Raw genomic sequence first — 16558 nt, forward strand, 5'->3', positions numbered from 1 at the left:
TCAATAGAGGCAGCGACCAGGAGGTGGGAAGGGAAAGGCAACTTAGGTCCAGTAGTGGTCATACCATATTAGAGGCAGCACTGGACCCCATACTCCTAGAGGGATTTGAACAAACTAGGGATAAGCGGTTGTAGTTTGCTGAGCAGCAAGTCTGGGTTGGGGATGTTCCTGAGGAGGGGTTGTAAGGCACAGGCTGTTCATCGTGGAGAAGAGCAGCCTCGGAGGGACCAGATCACCACCTTTCTATCCCTGCCAGGCTGTCTTCAGGCAGAGGGAGCAGGCAGGGTCCGTGGACCCAGAGTGCAGAACTGGGACCAAAGGAGAAAGCCACAAACAGATTTTCAAGCTGCATGAGAAAATGTCTAAGAGTTCAGGAGGAGAGAAATCAGGGAACACTGACAAACTGTAAAGCACTGTGAGCGATACTCGTGAACAATCTCTGCAGCCACAGTTGCGCAGAGGTGACGTGAGCCACAAATACTAAAGACCAAAAAGAAGTTTTCGGAGCAGAGCATTATCAGCAATTGCGATATTCAAGCATGTAAGCTACAAACACCTAGCAACATGCTGCTCAGAAGGATGATGGAGAGGAAGGTGGGAGCAGCCAAGGACCTTTCTCCATCTAAGACACAAAACAAAGCAATGGGAGCAGAGATGGCTGTGGGGCAAGCCCCAAAGCACCTATGAGAGAGGGGGTGATAAAGGGAGGTGTGTTTGTCCTCCTGGATGGAGGACAGAGAACGGGGGGGGGGGGGGCAGGAATATTCTCAGAGGCCTCCCGAGCCTCTACATTCTCAACCTGGAGACCCAGGGGGCCAGTCGTCCCCTTTCCAGAAATTCCAAGCCCCGCACCTGGGAGTGGACACAAGGCATCCCAGCTCTGTGCAGAATCCCTGGAGCTTAAAGATCACTTGACTCGAGGTAGGACAGGACCCTTCCTGCTGCAGGGGACAATATCTGTGCCTGTCCCCACCCAAGTGACAGCAAGAGGGGACAGAAGCCCACCCAGCCTCAGTGGATCCTGGGGATGAGTGGGGAGGTGGGTCCTCCTACATATCCTAACTCTCTGGGCCTCTTCTCTCCCTTTCAACCCCCACCCCAGGCCCTCCAATCCTCCACTCACCCCCTCTACCCTCACCTATTTGCTTCCCTGCTCCCAACCTTCCAGGGACTGCCCAAATCCAAAGTCCTGATCACACGGACAGTGCCCTCTGTGACCCAGCCTCTGCCTACCCTCCACCTGCACACCCCGTCACTCACGCAGCTCCAGGGACACTGGCTGCTTTCTGTGGCTGAAACACACCGACTTCATTTCAACCTCAGGGCCTTTGCACCTGCCGTTCCCTCCGCTGGCAAAGCTCTTCCCTCCCACTCTTTGCCGCAGGTCTGAGGCCTCACCCCCGACACCATCTTCTCGGAGACGTCTTCCTGGACCACCGATGCGATGTCACTCCCACCCCAACCTGCCATCATTTCCATCCTCTCTTGTCCCTCTCTTCACAGCACTGCCGCTCCTCAGATGATCTTATTTGCACATTCTTCTGTTGGCTGTTTAGCAGGTGCTCCGGCACCCACCACACCAGAATGCAAGTTGCGTTTGCGGCTGTGACCCCAGAGCCTACAACCCATTAAGTATAAATCAAATGAGCGAACGAACGGATGCATGAACGGTTTGTGATCTCTTTTCTTCAGATTCATTCCTTTGCTTCCCTTTCCTCTAGCTCATGCCTCCATGTCTCCGCTCTCTACTCTCCGCCCGAGAGAGAAAGGGGCCCGGGAGTGGGGTGTATGGAGGCACTGCTCCGCCATGAGGCTTCGCAAGCACCAAGGGGATAGTGTCACAGTGCTGGCAGCCAGGGGCCCTTGGGCACCCCAACAGGACACACAGAGGTGGGATTCTAAGAAGACTGTAACCCCTCTCTCTCCTCGCACTTTCCTATCTCCTGGTTGTGGGGGCTCCCGCTGTATGGACCCAGTAGGAGATCATCAGAGATCAAGGTTCCTGGAATGAGGCAGGCCATGGGGGTTACCCTGGGGCTAGTGCAGGACAAAGGAGGTCAGAGAAAGGATCCCATCGTTCCCATTTGCCTTCCAATCTCCGGTATGAGCATATGGCATTTTCTCCATTTCCTGTAAGGTGCCCTTCGAACAGCTCAGCGACACCCCGCATCCTGCTTCCCAGCCCATGCTGCCCCCAAGCCCCTTGACACGGAAACTCCGGAACCAAGATGGGTGTCTCAGCTCCTGCCTTCCTTTTTCCCTCTGATGAGACAGGGGCGGGGTGACCTGGACACAGTGACCCAGGGACATACCAACGGGCTGGGCCTCTCCCAAAAAAGGAGTCTTTGGGCCCCAGGGAGCTGGCTCCAAGGAGCAGGGGCTCCAGAGGGGCTGGTGGGACTTCCTCTGGTTCCTGGGGGTCACCCCACCCACCCAGTCAGGGACAAGAGTCTGAGAGGAAAGGGAGGCTGTCCCCTCCATCGTCCACTCAGCAGACAATTCCAGTGCTGGCCCCGGGCCGAGGGTTGGGCTCTAAGCTCTGGGAGACGAGTCAGGACTCAAGGACTGGAGACAGATGTGGGCACAGGATCAGGGCCAGGGCAAGGGCCAGGGGAGGCCAGTCACTGGTCTGGCTCTCTTTGTGCCCCTCAGGCCTGATGGGGAGGTCTGGGCTCCTTGGCCGGGTCCACAGGAGGAGGTGCCCCAGGCTGGAGGGGGCTGGCAGGCTGGAGGGGGCTGGCGACCGGCAGGCTGCGGAGGAAGCAGAAGGCGGTGAATGCAAGCTTTTAGAGCCTGGGGCTGGACGAAGGGCAGGGGGAAGCCATGGGGGGTGGGGGCAGCCCTCGCATCCAGTGAAGTCCCTCTGCCCCCAGATCCTGCCATGAGGAAGGCCCCGAGCCCCTCATTCCGGCCACACTGGGGTTCCTGGCATGGCCCAACAAGTGTCTGTCGGGTGGGATAGGAGGACATCAGGGTCTCCAGCCAGTAGGGAGGCAGGCTGAGAGACAGCAGCCCAGACCCCGCACAGGACCTGGAGGGACATCTGGAAGGCTGTCGGAAGGGCTGGCTGGGATCTGGCAGAGCAGGGGAAGCCACTCGGCCCGCGAGCCTGGACCCTGCCTCTGTGAGCAGGTCCGGCAGGCTGACCGGTGTGGCCGGTCAGCTCCTCCAGCCAGGCCCAGCACAGGTCTGACCCACGGCGGTGACCGAACACAGGCGCCAGGGACCGCGCGGGAGCACGGGGAGAAGGACGCGGAACGTGTGCCGCCCCGCTTGTCCGGGATCCAGACAAACAGCCTTTCTCCGCCAGGGACGCGGCTCCCCCTCCGCCCCAGGCCCGTCCGCCAACCTCACCTGAACAGCCTGCGGAGCTGGTCCTTCGACCTGGAGCAGATCTGGAGGCCCAAGCTCTGCAGCTCACCCTGTATCCACCACAAGTCGGCCGGCACATCCGGAAGCCATGCCACCAGCCTGGAGGAAAGGGCAGCAAACAGCTGAGCCCGAGCGTGCGGCCCAGCAGAGCCCCCCCTCCCCGCGGGCCCGGGGCAGAGCCGGGTGCCTCCCTGCACCCGAGGCCCCAGGCCCAAAGGAAGTGAAATAGGGGGTGAGAAGCCCCCGCGGTATCGGCCCCGCCACAGAGCCGGGTAGCGACTCCACGGGAAGCCCAAGCGGGAAAGGGCGGGCTCTGGGGTCAGGCTGGCTCGGGGTTGTGGCCCGGCCCCCCTGCTCATCAGCTGTGTGCCCTGGGCAGGTCAGGGAACCTCTCCGGGCCTCAGTTTCCTCACCCGCCTAAAGACCGTCACCTGGCCTAGAGTCCCTAACCTCCTTCATATCTCTGCCCCACCCTCTCCTCCCCAGACCTGCTCTCCTTCCTCCACAGCCCTCCATCCACTCTCCTCTTAGCACCAGTGACTTTCCTGAAACATACCTCTGATCATAGCCCAAACCCTCCCGTGGCTCCCCATGTGCCGGGTCAGCAGAGGGCCAGCTCATCCAATTATGGCTGAGAGCGTGCCTGGCCGGGCACCTTCCCAGACTCACGGGACACTGCAGGGCCTCACTCCCAATGTGTCGCCTTTAGCAGAGCTTCTAAACCAGGGCCTTGAACTGGCGCTCCACAGGGTGTCGTATGAGAAGCAAAACATAAGCTAGACCATCACCTCCCTTGTTCTGGACCTTCTGCCTCTATTATTGCAACCTGCATGCGCATGTAGGTTACAGAGAACGCTAAGGAAGAACTTCCCTGTGGTCTGAACAAGTTTTCCCATCAGTGCCCGTATCTGGACTTTTGTTTTTTGTTTTTGGCTGAAAAGGTTAGACTTTGCTTTGATCCGTTTTGGCTTCAGCCTGTGGTTTCAACCTAACAGCTCAGCACGAGGAGAATCTGAGTCAGCAGAAAGCTCTCTCCCGGCTTTGGGCCACTGGCAATTTCAGCATCAGGGCTGATCCAGTGGCCCATTGTCATAGACCTCTTAGAGAATAAAGAATTTTTTTTAAATGCAGTTGTCCCCATGACACTTCCCTACTGAAACCCTTCACTGTGTTCCCACCACTGTTAGGATGAAAACCACAGTCCTCCCTTGGCTATAGAGCCCCGCATGTCTAGCCCCTGCCAGCCACTGCCACACCACCTCACCACCAGCCCCGTCTTGTACAGCACCCCACCTTTTGGTTCCAGCCACACTGGCCTCCAAAGAGCCTTACTTCCTCTGCCTTCTGCCCCAGGACCTTTGCATATGTTGTTCCGTCCGTCTGAATGCTTTGCCCTTCCCTCTTTGCCTGGTGGACCCATCCTTCAGATTATGACTCAAAAGTTACTTCCCTCAGGCAGCCTTCCCTGGCCAGATTGCCCCTAGTGTGAGCTGTCTCAGTTCACAGGCAGTGTAGACCTCTTTTAGGAAACACAGCCAGTATAGACCTCTCTAGGTATCTCTGGACAGAGGTGTGATTGCACAGAGGTGTGATGGTTCATGGGCTGTGAGCTCCACAGGGTCAGGGGCTAGATCTGAGTCAGGGCTGCCTCCCTATCCCCAGCCAAGCCCTGGCCAGGCCCTCAATAACTACTGGTGGAATGAATAAACCAAAAATGCAGAGTGATTCATTAACCAGCAAAGTTAAAATGGTTAGTGAGGGCTTAACCACAACCAGTCTGTCCTGGAAGGACCTTGGTGTTTTTTGTTTTGTTTTGTTTTGTTTTGTTTTTTATGTTTATTTTTGAGAGAGAGAGAGAGAGAGAGAGAGAGAGAGAGAGAGAGAATGAACAGAAAGGGGCAGAGAGAGAGGGAGACACAGAATCCGAAGCAGGCTCCAGGCTCCGAGCTGTCGGGACAGAACCCGACGCGGGGCCTGAACCCACAAGCCGTGAGATCATGACCTGAGCCGAAGTTGGATGCCACCCAGGCACTCCATGGGCTTTGTTTTACACAAAAGGAACTGAGGCCCAGAGAGGTCAAGAGACCTGTCCCAGGCCACACAGCTAATCTGAGCCAGACCCCCTGGAGTTATTTCCCCAGACATAGCGCATTTTCTCTGAGGCTCTAACAGGTAGAGCAAAGGGCCGAAGGGCCTAGAGACAGGCGAGCGGCCAAGGTGCTGACCCGAGGGTCCCATTTCTGATCGGTCGGTCACAGCTGCTACACCATCTCCCCAGTGGTCCCGTCTCGCAGGGGGAGACCACCGAGACTCTTCTGGGCTGTGTGACCAAGATCGAGCAGCAGGGGAGGCCAGCCAGGCCCCGCCCACCCAGCGCGCCGGCTGCCCCTCCCGCCATGGGCACTGGTCTCCGCCACAATCCGGGACAAGCCAGGCCCCTCCCAGGAGCCCTGGCTGGGCCTCACCTTCTGCTCCGGAAGTAAACATACTCGAAGGGTAGCGTCCAGGGCAGTAGGAAGTAGGTCAGGGCCCGCCCGGGCCCTGACCGACGGAATTGGGCCCAGGGGCTGGTGTCCCTCATACATGCTTTCTTCAGTGCTACGAGAGAAGCCGTGGCGTGACCAGCCAGCCCTCCAGCCAGCCCCCCCTCCACCATCACCCTTAGGGAAGGTGGCCTGAACCCCTGTCCACCTCACACAGTCTGCAAACTGCGCCTGCCCCCCGCCCCCCATCTGCAGAGGGAAAAAAAAAAAACAAAACCGGCACGCCTGATCAAGCCCCTCCCAGGAGCCGGCAGGGGGCGCGGCACTCAGGTCGTGCTCTCGCATCAGTGTCCCTGGTGTTGGCAGGGCGTGCCCCGGTCCCAGATGAGGAGACTGAGGTTCAGAGTGGAGAAGTGACTTGCCCAAAGACCATCCCAGGAAGAGGCAGGGCCAGGGTGGACCCAAGGCCCGCCGGGCTCCCCGAGCTCTTTCCATCTCCGCCACCCCTCTGCGAAGTCTGTCGCGGCCCCCACCCCAGGAAGGGACGAGTGCCCGCACCCGTCAGTGTTATTAACAGCAGCAGCCCTGGGAACAACAAACGCCATTTCCCAAGTCCCTCATCCCTTGAACTGACCAGGGTGGAAAGGACCGGCACCCTGGCCAGGGCAGAGCTAGAGCCAGGGCCCAAATCCCAGCCTTCGGACCGTGGCTCGGCCTCCGTCCTTGAGCCTGGCTGTTGCCGTCTAGAGACGGCCACTTGGAGGGGGGTCACAGACAGCACGGCACAAAGACCCAGCTGCTCGTTTACCTGCCGCGTGTCCCAGGACGGGCCCCTTCCCTTCCCTGAGCGGAGGCTACGTCCTCTGAAAAGGATCTCCCTCCCAGGCAGGCAGGAGAGGATTAGGGAATGTCCCTCAAGGCTTGGCCAGCGCAGTCCCAGGGGCGTGCTGGCTGTGACGCCCCATCCCGGAGGCGGCTCTCTGGTGCCCCCACGTGGCGGCGGGGATGCTGCCTCGGTTCCAGAGCTCCAAGCTTGGACCTCAGGGGCTCAGCGCAGGTCCAGACCCGTTTCCGCACGCCCGTCTGGTCTCCGGCGCAGGAGGAGGCTGCGTCCCCTCGCCCGCCCGCATTGTCCTCGCTCTGACCTCAACCACCATCGTCTCTGCTTCCAGCCTCCCCACCCCCACCCGTAGCCTGTCCCACCCCAGCTAGGTGCAGTGAACACAGGATCTAGAGTTCAGAGAAGTACTCGACTCTGAAAAGGAGGGGGTGCCCTCTGTAAGCACCCCCCACCCCTGCAGCGGCTCCCCATCTCTCTCCTCCTGCGGATTCAAAGCCACCTGCCTGACCCTCCCAGCCTCTGCTCCCCTGCCCCTCAACCACCATGCTGTGGCCACAGGGGCCTCCAGCTGCCCCCACCAGACCCAGGACATTTGCACATGCTGTGCCTTCTGCCTGGCCACTCGTCTGCCCCCTTTTGCCTGGCCACCACGCCTCCTTTCAAGTCTCACTTAGACGCTGTTCAAACCCACATCCCCGCCACCATTACACAGGCCTGGACTCTGCTGTTGTGGCAGTTGTGACTTTGGGGCCACTAAGCAGGACAGCAGACTAAATGGTTCACGGCAGAATGGTTCGCTGCTCTGGCAGTTTGTCAGCTGTATGACTTTGGACAAGTCACTTAACCTCTCTGTGCAGCGGGGACAATTCAGTGCCATCCTCGTGGTATTGTTGGGAGGGTGAGATGAGTCATCATCATGTGCGGAGAGTCCAGAACCCTCTGTGTGTGACTCTTAGGTCCCTCAGGACTTCCCGCGCTTCCCTGGGCAGTGGGCAAAGACCTGGCTTTCTGAGGCACGGATTTGGGTGTGAATCTCCCAACCCCTCTCTGAGCTTCAGTTTCCTCATCAGTGGAATGGGGTAAGAAAAACACCAGGGCGCACGGTTGTGGAGCGGAGTGAGTGACACAACAGGTAAAAAGGCCTTCGCATCACACTTGGCACTCGGGAGACGCTCAGTAAATGAGTCCTGTCCTCTTCCAGGCCGCGAGGCCCTTCAGGGTGGGGTCCCCTGCCCCCAGGCCCCTGTGCGCAGGGCACGGGGTAGGTGAGCAAGGGCATGAAGGAAGGGCAGTACCAGCCTCCAGCTCTGGTGAGAGCCGCTCGAAGTCGGGCACGTCCTTGACCAGCACGTTGGGCACTGACCAGTTGACAGACAGGCCCCCCTTCTGGCCACCGTCATGGTCGGTGTCCTGGGTCCCATTCGCAGGGGCTGGGGGCTCCTTAGACACCAGCATGCAAAGCACTGGTTCCTTGGTAAGTCCTGGGTCAGCAGAGAAGAGGGACACGACAGGTCAGCACATCTGGAGCTCCCTGGCGACAGTGACTCCCCTGGCCCTCCACGCCACCTGCACCTCTCAATCCCCAAACCCAGCTCTGGGGACCTGCTCGCTGCCGAACGGACCCGCGGCTCACCCTGAACGGCCTCTTCCTGCTCTCCCCTGGCCCTTCTCTGCTCCGCTTCCCGTGCACTTTCTACTGGTTAATCAGATCCCAGACCATGACGAACCGGTCCGAGGTTCAAATCCTAATGCCAACACCTGCTAGCTATGTGGTCTAGGTGCTCAGCGCTTCGGTTTCCCCTTTTGACAAAGGAGAAAATTCCAGTCTGCTTTATGGGGTTGTTCTGAGAATTGAACGAGACAAATACCTAAAGCTCAAGCCCAGATCTGGGCACGTTTTAAGTGCTCAGCAGATTCTTCCTGCTGCTGTGTGTTTGGGGCTGTAGTGTGGAGGGTAAAGGACTTGGGTTCTGGAGCCGGACAGCCTGGGCTCAAATCTCAGAACTACCCCTTTGAAGAGCAGTGCTCTTGGGGCGCCTGGGTGGCTCAGTCGGTGAAGCATCTGACTTCGGCTCAGGTCATGATCTCACGGTCCATGAGTTCGAGCCCCGCATCGGGCTCTGTGCCGACAGCTCAGAGCCTGGAGCCTGCTTCCGATTCTGTGTCTCCCTCTCTCTCTGCCCCTCCCCCGTTCATGCTCTGTCTCTGTCTCAAAAATAAAATAAACATTAAAAAAAAAAAAAGAAGAGCAGTGCCCTGTGGGAGGACAATCGAGCTCTCCAACTGGGAAGACCTCTCTGGCCCACCCCTCCCGCATGAACACACACACACACACACACACACACACACACACACACTCCTGCAGCCAAACTGAGCTGTGTTCACTGACGGCGCTGGGCCCTGTTCCTCAGGGCCCTCTTCCTTTCTGTCTCCAACCTTTCCGTATTTTTCATAACTAGTCAAAACCCAGCTTATCTGTTGCCGCCGCCTCCGGGAAGCCCTCCTTGCCCACCCCCCAGGCTGGGTCAGTGTCCCCTCTGACACCGTAGGCGTGAGCATCCCTCCATCTCCGTGGGGAGACGTCTCTCTCTTGGTCTGTTCCCCTGCCCCGGACTAAGAACAGTTCAAGAGCAGGGCACATGTGTGATCCTCTCTGGGTCCCCAGCATCCAGCTCAGGCCAGGCACAGAGTAGATGCTGAGGAAGAGAATAAGTGAGCTGAGGTCCCGAAAAACTCAAACACCTGGAAAGCAAGATCCACTTGGGACCCCGGGGAAGCAGGATGCCCGGCCACCTACCGCGTCTCTCCAGGAACCTGAGGGCATCCAGGTAGCCTTGTCTGCAATTGTCAGCTATCATCTGCCAACACACAGGTCAGGGTGGGATGAGGAAGGCCCGGACCCGCCCCTCGAGCTGGCAGTTCGTAGGCCAGAGACCCGTCTTCAACAGGAAGCAATCCCTGCCCAGCCCACGCTCCCAAGAGGCCCCTCAGCAGGGTTCAAGGCCCCCACTGCTGGGCGGGGACTGCTTCCAGTTGAAGATCTGCGATCTGTTCGAGCTGCTTCCCTCCCCATGACCCCGTGTCACCTCCCTCCTCTAAGACTCCCTGGCGGGAAGCGGGGGGGGGGGGGGGGGGCTCCTGCTCCAGACTCTCCTCTCTCTGGTCTCAGTTCCCTCCTCTGGAAAATGGGATAACTTGGCCCAGGTCAGGATGCCTGGGACATCGTCTGGTTCCCTGTTGGTCAACGCATGGTCCTTTGGTGTTTATTTCCAGAACCAGCCTGAGACGGCAGAGGAAACTGGGGGCCCACACCTGCCTGTCTCAATCGGAGCTCCCCTAGTGGGGAAAAGGCACCTATCGGGCCAGAAGGGAGCTCCACCTTCCCACGCTATGGGGCCTTGGAATGGCCACGCCACCTTTCTGAGAGCCTCAGCTTTTCCTTGACTGTAAGATGGGGCTGAGATTTTTTGCCCACCCCACAGGTATAGGGGAGATGAGAGGAAGGGAACATGAACTTGTGTCATAGATTATAAAACACGACCGAACCGAGGTGCCTGGCTGGCTCAGTCAGTAGAGCGTGTGGCTCTTGATCTCGGGGCTGAGTTCGAGCCCCTGGCGTGGCACAGAGTTTACTTAAAGTAAAAAACAAAACAAAATAAAACACGACAGAACCAAAACACGTCTGAAGGAATCGGGGAGGGCCAAGGCACGGTTGGGTGTGTTATGGGGATAAACCATTTGCTGTCAAATTCCCCATTTTCCCAAAATACCGGGGGGAAAAAAAGCAGGAAATGTAAGTCTATTGTCCACCTTTGTCTGTGTTTCTGCCTCGCCTCCACAGGGATGGTCAATCTGGCCCCAGTCTAGGGTGGTGGCGGTTCAGAGCACGGGTCTGGGCTAGCTGAGGATTTGGAACCTGGCTTTGCTGCTTCTGGGCTGTGTGACTCTGAACAGGTTGCCTAACCTCTCTGAGCCTTGGTGTCCTCCCCTGAGAAAGGAGATAACAGTACCTTCTCACAGAGCCTGACCCAGGGAAGTATCCGCAGAGGCCTGGCTCAACCCCAAGCTCGGGAGAGTTGGCCTTAGCATACCTTGATATGGGCCCAGTCCCAACTCAAGACTTGCTCGGGCAGGGGCAGGAGAGTATGGGCACCACCTGAGCCCCGAGTTGTGGGTTCAAGGGTTCGGACGTAAGACTCGGGACGTGTATCCTAACTTCCCCGAGGTGGCGGGGAGGGTGTGGGGACACAGTCTGACTCAGAGGACCCTTGATCATGGCCAAGCCTCTTACACCTTCCAGGCGGGTGCCGGGGCCAGACCTACCTCAGGGCTGGGGGCTATGAGGGAGGCAAACCCCAGGAAGAAGTTCTTGGTGGATATCTGGAAACTCGCATTGAAGATGTTCAGCTCGTGAATGCTGGCCGAGGTGCTCTGGGGGCAGATGTCCACTGTCCCGTGGAAAGGGGACACGGTGATGGTGGAGGGAGAGTCCGCGAAGGGCAGGTTGTTGCTCAGGCCCCCGTCAAAGTATCGCTGCAATTCGGGTGGGCTGTCTGCTCAGGATGCCTGCCCTCTTCCCATAACGCCATGGAGCCACCGGCCAGAAATGGGCTGCGGCCGGTGACCTCCAGCTGCCCCGGAGCCACTGGGTCCACCGGAGCCCAGGATGTTCTGAGCACCGCCCCCCTGGAGCAGGGAATCTGGGGTGGAGGGCTGGCACACAGCAGGTGCTCAAGAAGCACGGGTTCCCTCCCCCCACACGGCTGTCAGCGCTAGGCACACTGGGCCACCCAGAGCACGGGGCGGGGACTCAGTCATTAAGCCCCCCAAGTGCACTTACCTCCCCTCTGAATTCGGGGGGGATCGTCCCACAGTAGAAAGGAATGTATAAAGCACACACCAGAGCCTGGGAAAACGAGTAAGTGGAAACACAATTGTTCACACTCCTGGTGCTCAGAACCTGCTCGGGGCAGAGCAGCCTGTGCTCAGGGAAGGGAAATGAGGCCCAGGGAGGTGTCACGTCCCAGCTGAGTTCTCAAGGTCAAGAAGGTACTTGAAGGCAAGCCTGTCATGACACCCACCCTCGTCTTCCTGCCGATGGGTCCTTGCTCACTCGAAACTGCTGCTGGGACTTCCCTTTCCCCCAAGGACAAACAGAGGCACCAAGTACCCATTTCCCCTTCACCCAGTGGGCGGGAACTCTCCACCAGCAATCTAGATACGCCTCCCACGGTGTGCTCCCTGAACACCGATTCAGCCAGAGGCATCTCAAATAAGAAACCCTGACTTCCGGTTAAGCCTAAGACTCTTGGTTTCAGCTCAGGTCGTGATCTCATGGCAGCGGTTCGTGAGTTTGAGCCCCGCCTCGGACTCCACAATGACAGTGCAAAGCCTGCTTGGGATTCTGTCTCTGCCCCTCCCCCACTCATGTTCTTTGTTTCTCTCTCTCTCTCTCTCTCTCTCAGTTCTCTCTCAATAAAGAAATAACGTTAAAAGGGGCGCCTGGGTGGCTCAGTCAGTTAAGCATCTGACTCTTGATTTTGGCTCAGGTCACGATCTCACGGTTCATGAGTTGGAGCCCCAAGTCAGTCCCTGAGCTGATGGCATAGAGCCTGCTTGGAATTTTCTCCCTCTCTCTTAAAATAAATAAATAAACATTTAAGAAAGAAGAAGAAACCCTGACTTCTTTACCCACTTGGGAAACCCTGTCCACTCTTCCCATGCCCAGGACCATGCCCAGGAAATGGAAGCAGCAGGAGGAGAGGGTCCTCAGCCACCCAGGGGGTCTGCCCACGTCCGTCCCAAAGACTTGACCTGCTTCCCGGGTGCCTCCCCCTCTCCATCTCAGATTTTCTGTGCCCTTCCCAGCAGAGGCTCTGACAAATCCTGCAGTGAAAACGATGCTTAACATATTGACATTGGGGGCTCGAGAATTCTGCCTTGTGAGTGGGAGATGGGGTGGGAGGGGGCTGTCCTGAACACCGTGGGATATTTAGCAGCATCCTTGGCCTCTACCCACTAAGTGTCAGTACTTTGTGCCCCCCACACAGAGCTGTGATAACCAAAAACGCCTCCAACGTTGCCAGATGTCACTGGGGGGTGGGATGGGGAGGCAAAGGAATCACCCCTGGTTGAGAAACACTGATGTAGAGCTTTTACCAAACTCATCAAGCATGGAACCTTGTCTCGAGGTCTCCTTGGAAATATCCCTCCAACCCTCTCTGGGAAATGCAGAAGGCATCCTGTCCCTAACCAGTTGGAAATGCAAGTGGGAGCCTTGTTCGCACAGATAACAGTGACAGCCGCTAATGTTTACTGAGTACCTATTACGTGCCAGGTCCTGTGCTATGTGCCATCCAGGCAAAGACATTGGGACACCCTTTAGGGTCCCTAGCCGGCTTCCTCAAGAGCCAGTGGACATCAAGACACAGCAAGGGACTGGCCCTTCTCTTGTACACATGACGAATTCCAATCAGCACAGAGGCACAGACTCAGAAACAGTCCCCATGCTGGGGGCTGGGGGCTGGGGGCTGGGGTCAGCAAGGTGAAGCAGGTTCTGCATTAGGGCTCCCAGTCTGGGTGGAAGGCACAGACCCTAACAGGAAGGGAAGGCAGAGCTGCGATGGGGGAGCTGAGGCCCTCCAGGGTAGGGGCCTGCCTCCCTACCTGCCTGAGCTCTCCCGGGGACCCAACCCCTACTGAGCCTGCCTGAACACCCCCACAGCCTGTGGCTCTCTGTCACAACCTCTTGTTTTGTAACAATACTGGATTGTTTCCTCTTCCATCGTGGGCAGGCACGCCTCTGGCAAAGCAGCCCCTTCAGGGGCCCTGAGCACAGCAGCCTGACTTTGCCCCCTCCCCAGCCATCCCCTTCTCTGAGTGCAGCCATGGGGCCTTCCCAAAGCAAGCCGGGAGTACGGGCACTCCGCACTCACCCTGTGGCGCCTCTCTGCACCTCCACTGTCTTGTTTGTAAACAAACCCAAGCCTAAGGTCACCCCACCCCCAAGGAGTGTCTGCCCCTGGAAAGCACCTGAAAGTCCCTGGTAGGAGATGGGGCCCAGTGCCCTGTCTCCAGGGCCCGGGTCCCACCCCTGCCCTCACCTGGATGACTTCCCTGCGGGTCGCGAAGTCGGTGACTATGATGTTGTGGCCATCGGGCCAGCGGGTCAGCGAGATGCCCAGCCGCTGGGAGGCCAGGACATGAATGTCGGTGGGCAGTAAGTCCTGCAGCTGCTGTCTGATGTGCTCTATGGGCGCGAAGGCAGGGTGGAAGATACCCAGGCTGAGGCGCTCCACATGCTTGACCATGCCCAGTAAATGGGAGCAGCAGAAATCTGCGGGTGCAGGGGACAGGAGGAGAGGGTCCTCAGCCACCCAGGGGGTCTGCCCACGTCCGTCCCAAAGACTTGACCTCCTTCCCGGATGTCTCCCCCTCTCCATCTCAGATTTTCTGTGCCCAGCCCTGCGTTCAAATGCTCCGTCCACCTTTTGATCTCGGGAGCAGGATCCCCAGCTCTGCTCGGTCCTCTGCGAAACAAGAGTAACCACAGCCCCGAGTCCTCAGGGTTCTCATAAGGCTTAGATGGGAGCGTGCTGGATGCAAAGGGCGCAGGCCCCAGCGCCCGGCACGAGGCCCCGAAACGCCCCTCTCGACGCCCTCCATCCCGCGTGGAGCCAGCGTCCCACCGCGCTCCTCGCCCGCGCCGTCCCCCGCGCACCGACGGTCTGGCCGGAGACGATGCTGATGGCGTTGAGCGCCCCGGACGAGGAGCCGTAGAAGCGGCGGGCGCCCCGGAGGAGGTGCGGGGCGCGCTCCCTGAGGCAGCTGGTCACACCCACGTGGTAGAGCCCCAGGAAGCCGGCGCCCGAGAAGGACAGGTTCCAGCTGCCCTCCTCCTCGTAGCAGTGCATGGCGGTCGGGGCCGCCGGGCTGGGGTCGGGACGGAGACGGGCCAGGGCGCCGCACGGGGACAGTCAGCGGTGGAGAGGACGGGTTGACGGGTTGCTCCGAAGAAAAGCTCTGGCGGGAGCCGGGGCCCCGCCCTACGTGCACCTGCCCCGCCCCGTGCACCTGCCCCGCCCCGGGCTGGGTCGCCCCCCGCCCCAGCCAATGAGGTTCCAGGGCCGCGATGCCCCGCCCTCAGGGGTGTGGCAGGTTTGACCCCGTTGTACCAGCTCGCTGGGCGGACTCCGGAGACGCCCCACACCGCTGCTGTACGGGGGCGGGGGGGAAATGGCACCAGCTTTTCGCCTGATCCCTGGAAGCATTGACAGAAGCATTTCTCCCGCCCCCATTTTACAGATGAGGGAACTGAGGGCGGGGAAGGCAAATAAGAACCGGGATGTGGCAGAGCTGGACCCACACTGGGTCTTGGGGGTCAAGCCAGACTTAACTCTGCAGCTGTGCGAGTTCAAGGCCCAGGCCCAGGCAGAGCCAGCCCCCGCCGGCTGTGCGGCTTTGCCCAAACTACCCACTGTCTCTGGGCTACAGTTTTTCGGCGTGATATGAGGGGCTTGGGCGCCAGCCTTCTCTGCTCCGATCGCTGCTCCTCTGGCCCAGACTCACCATCGACGGGCCCAGCCCGGGGGTGGGGTGGCAACGGGGGCAGCAGGCACAAGCACTGTGCCCAGCGTTCTTTGTAGTCACCCTCACAGAGTCGTGTGGGTCAGGATCACCGTGTCTACGTCCAGTTGTGGACACTGAGCCCTGGAGAAGCTTGGGCACGGGTAGGGCCACAAAGTGCTTCCAAGAAAACTTTCCCGCAGCCTGTAAACGGGGGCAGTGAGTGGTTCTGTAAGTCGAGCAGGCAACGAGTGAAATTAAATCCCCCGCGGCAAATTACGTGATGTGTTCACCGGGGTGTGGCAGACACGGAGGTGGGCAGAAGCATTGCCTGTGGCTGTAGGCCTAGGTGGCTCTCCCTCCCTCCTGCCCCCTCCCGGTGGAATGGATGAGTAGCCACAACGGGACATTTGCGAAAGGTGGCAGAGCCTCAGAAGTGAGGAGCGAAAGAACAATGGGGTTTATTGACTGCCTGGCTTCATTTACGCAAACATTTAAAAAACACTCCCAAAGCATTACCATGTCTTTTTACAATGAAATTCTGACGGCCTGGGAGATGGCTCTATATATTAGAAGGTGTGCTAGCGCGAAGTGGAAGGCTGGGGAAACAGAGATCGGGGATGGACAATGGGTAAAATAGTACAGCAAACCGGATGGTGTGCATCCAAGGAGCTAAAAAGAAGCTGAGGGGACGCAGCCGGGAAACAGCAGCCAGACTTGCACCGAGGCTCAGGCCCGCCCTGCCCCACTCCCAGACCGAGCAGGGGGCAGACCAGTGGGCTAGACCTTCCCGGACTCACCTAACTCTGGGGGCCTCTCTCCTTGGAGGTGGGAGCTGGGAAGTCAGGAGAGGCTTCACGGGTGGACAACAGACCTCTGCGAGCGTTTCCCTCTTACCTGACCCTGGGCTGAGTGTTTTTCCTAGGCTGTCGCATTTTACCCTCGCCACAGCCCTTTGAGATGGAAAGTCCTGCCAAGCCCATTTTGCCGATGAAGAAACGGAGACAGAAACCAGGAACCCAAGAGAGCCCAGCCAGTAAGGTTTGAGCTCCACTCGTGTCCCTGCTCCCTTAACAGGAGGGGGGGGAGCAGGAAGTGGGGGGGGGGGCGCCTAAGTTTCAGGCCGCAGGGGTCCCCAGGGACCAGGCTGGTGGGCATGAGGTTTCATGACTCAGGGAGTGTGCAGGTGTCTCTGCAGGCATCAGGGAAGAACCGTGCTTCTGGAAAAATCCCGGAAGGCTGAACCGGGAGCATCTTCTTAGGCCGAAAAGCAAGGAAGTATTCCAAAAATGATGAG

The 16558-nt window shown here is 58.8% G+C and overlaps 1 protein-coding gene across 1 annotated transcript; it reads right to left on the minus strand.

Moving 5' to 3' along the window:
• Positions 1-1675: 1675 nt before the first annotated feature.
• PNPLA5 (patatin like domain 5, triacylglycerol lipase) lies at positions 1676-14687 on the minus strand. Its single transcript, XM_078449358.2, has 9 exons — positions 14417-14687; positions 13800-14032; positions 11537-11602; positions 11020-11229; positions 9494-9554; positions 7992-8177; positions 5838-5970; positions 3355-3471; positions 1676-2751 (listed from the first exon to the last, which is right to left on the minus strand). Exons 1-9 carry the CDS (start codon positions 14607-14609, stop codon positions 2649-2651), a joined length of 1302 nt encoding a protein of 433 aa, XP_078305484.1. The 5' UTR covers positions 14610-14687; the 3' UTR covers positions 1676-2648.
• Between the last annotated feature and the right edge of the window lie 1871 nt (positions 14688-16558).

Source organism: Panthera onca, chromosome B4 (genome assembly GCF_046562875.1).
Source record: "Panthera onca isolate mPanOnc1 chromosome B4, mPanOnc1 haplotype 2, whole genome shotgun sequence".
NCBI lineage: Eukaryota > Metazoa > Chordata > Mammalia > Carnivora > Felidae > Panthera > Panthera onca.

Coding starts and splice junctions, on each gene's coding strand:
- PNPLA5 (XM_078449358.2), bottom strand. CDS start 14,609: ATGCACTGCTACGAGGAGGAGGGCAGCTGGAACCTGTCCTTCTCGGGC. Junction 5,971..7,991: donor CTCACCAGAGCTGGAGGCTG/GTACTGCCCTTC, acceptor CTTCTCTCGTAG/CACTGAAGAAAGCATGTATG. Junction 2,752..3,354: donor CAGCTCCGCAGGCTGTTCAG/GTGAGGTTGGCG, acceptor CTTCCTCCGCAG/CCTGCCGGTCGCCAGCCCCC.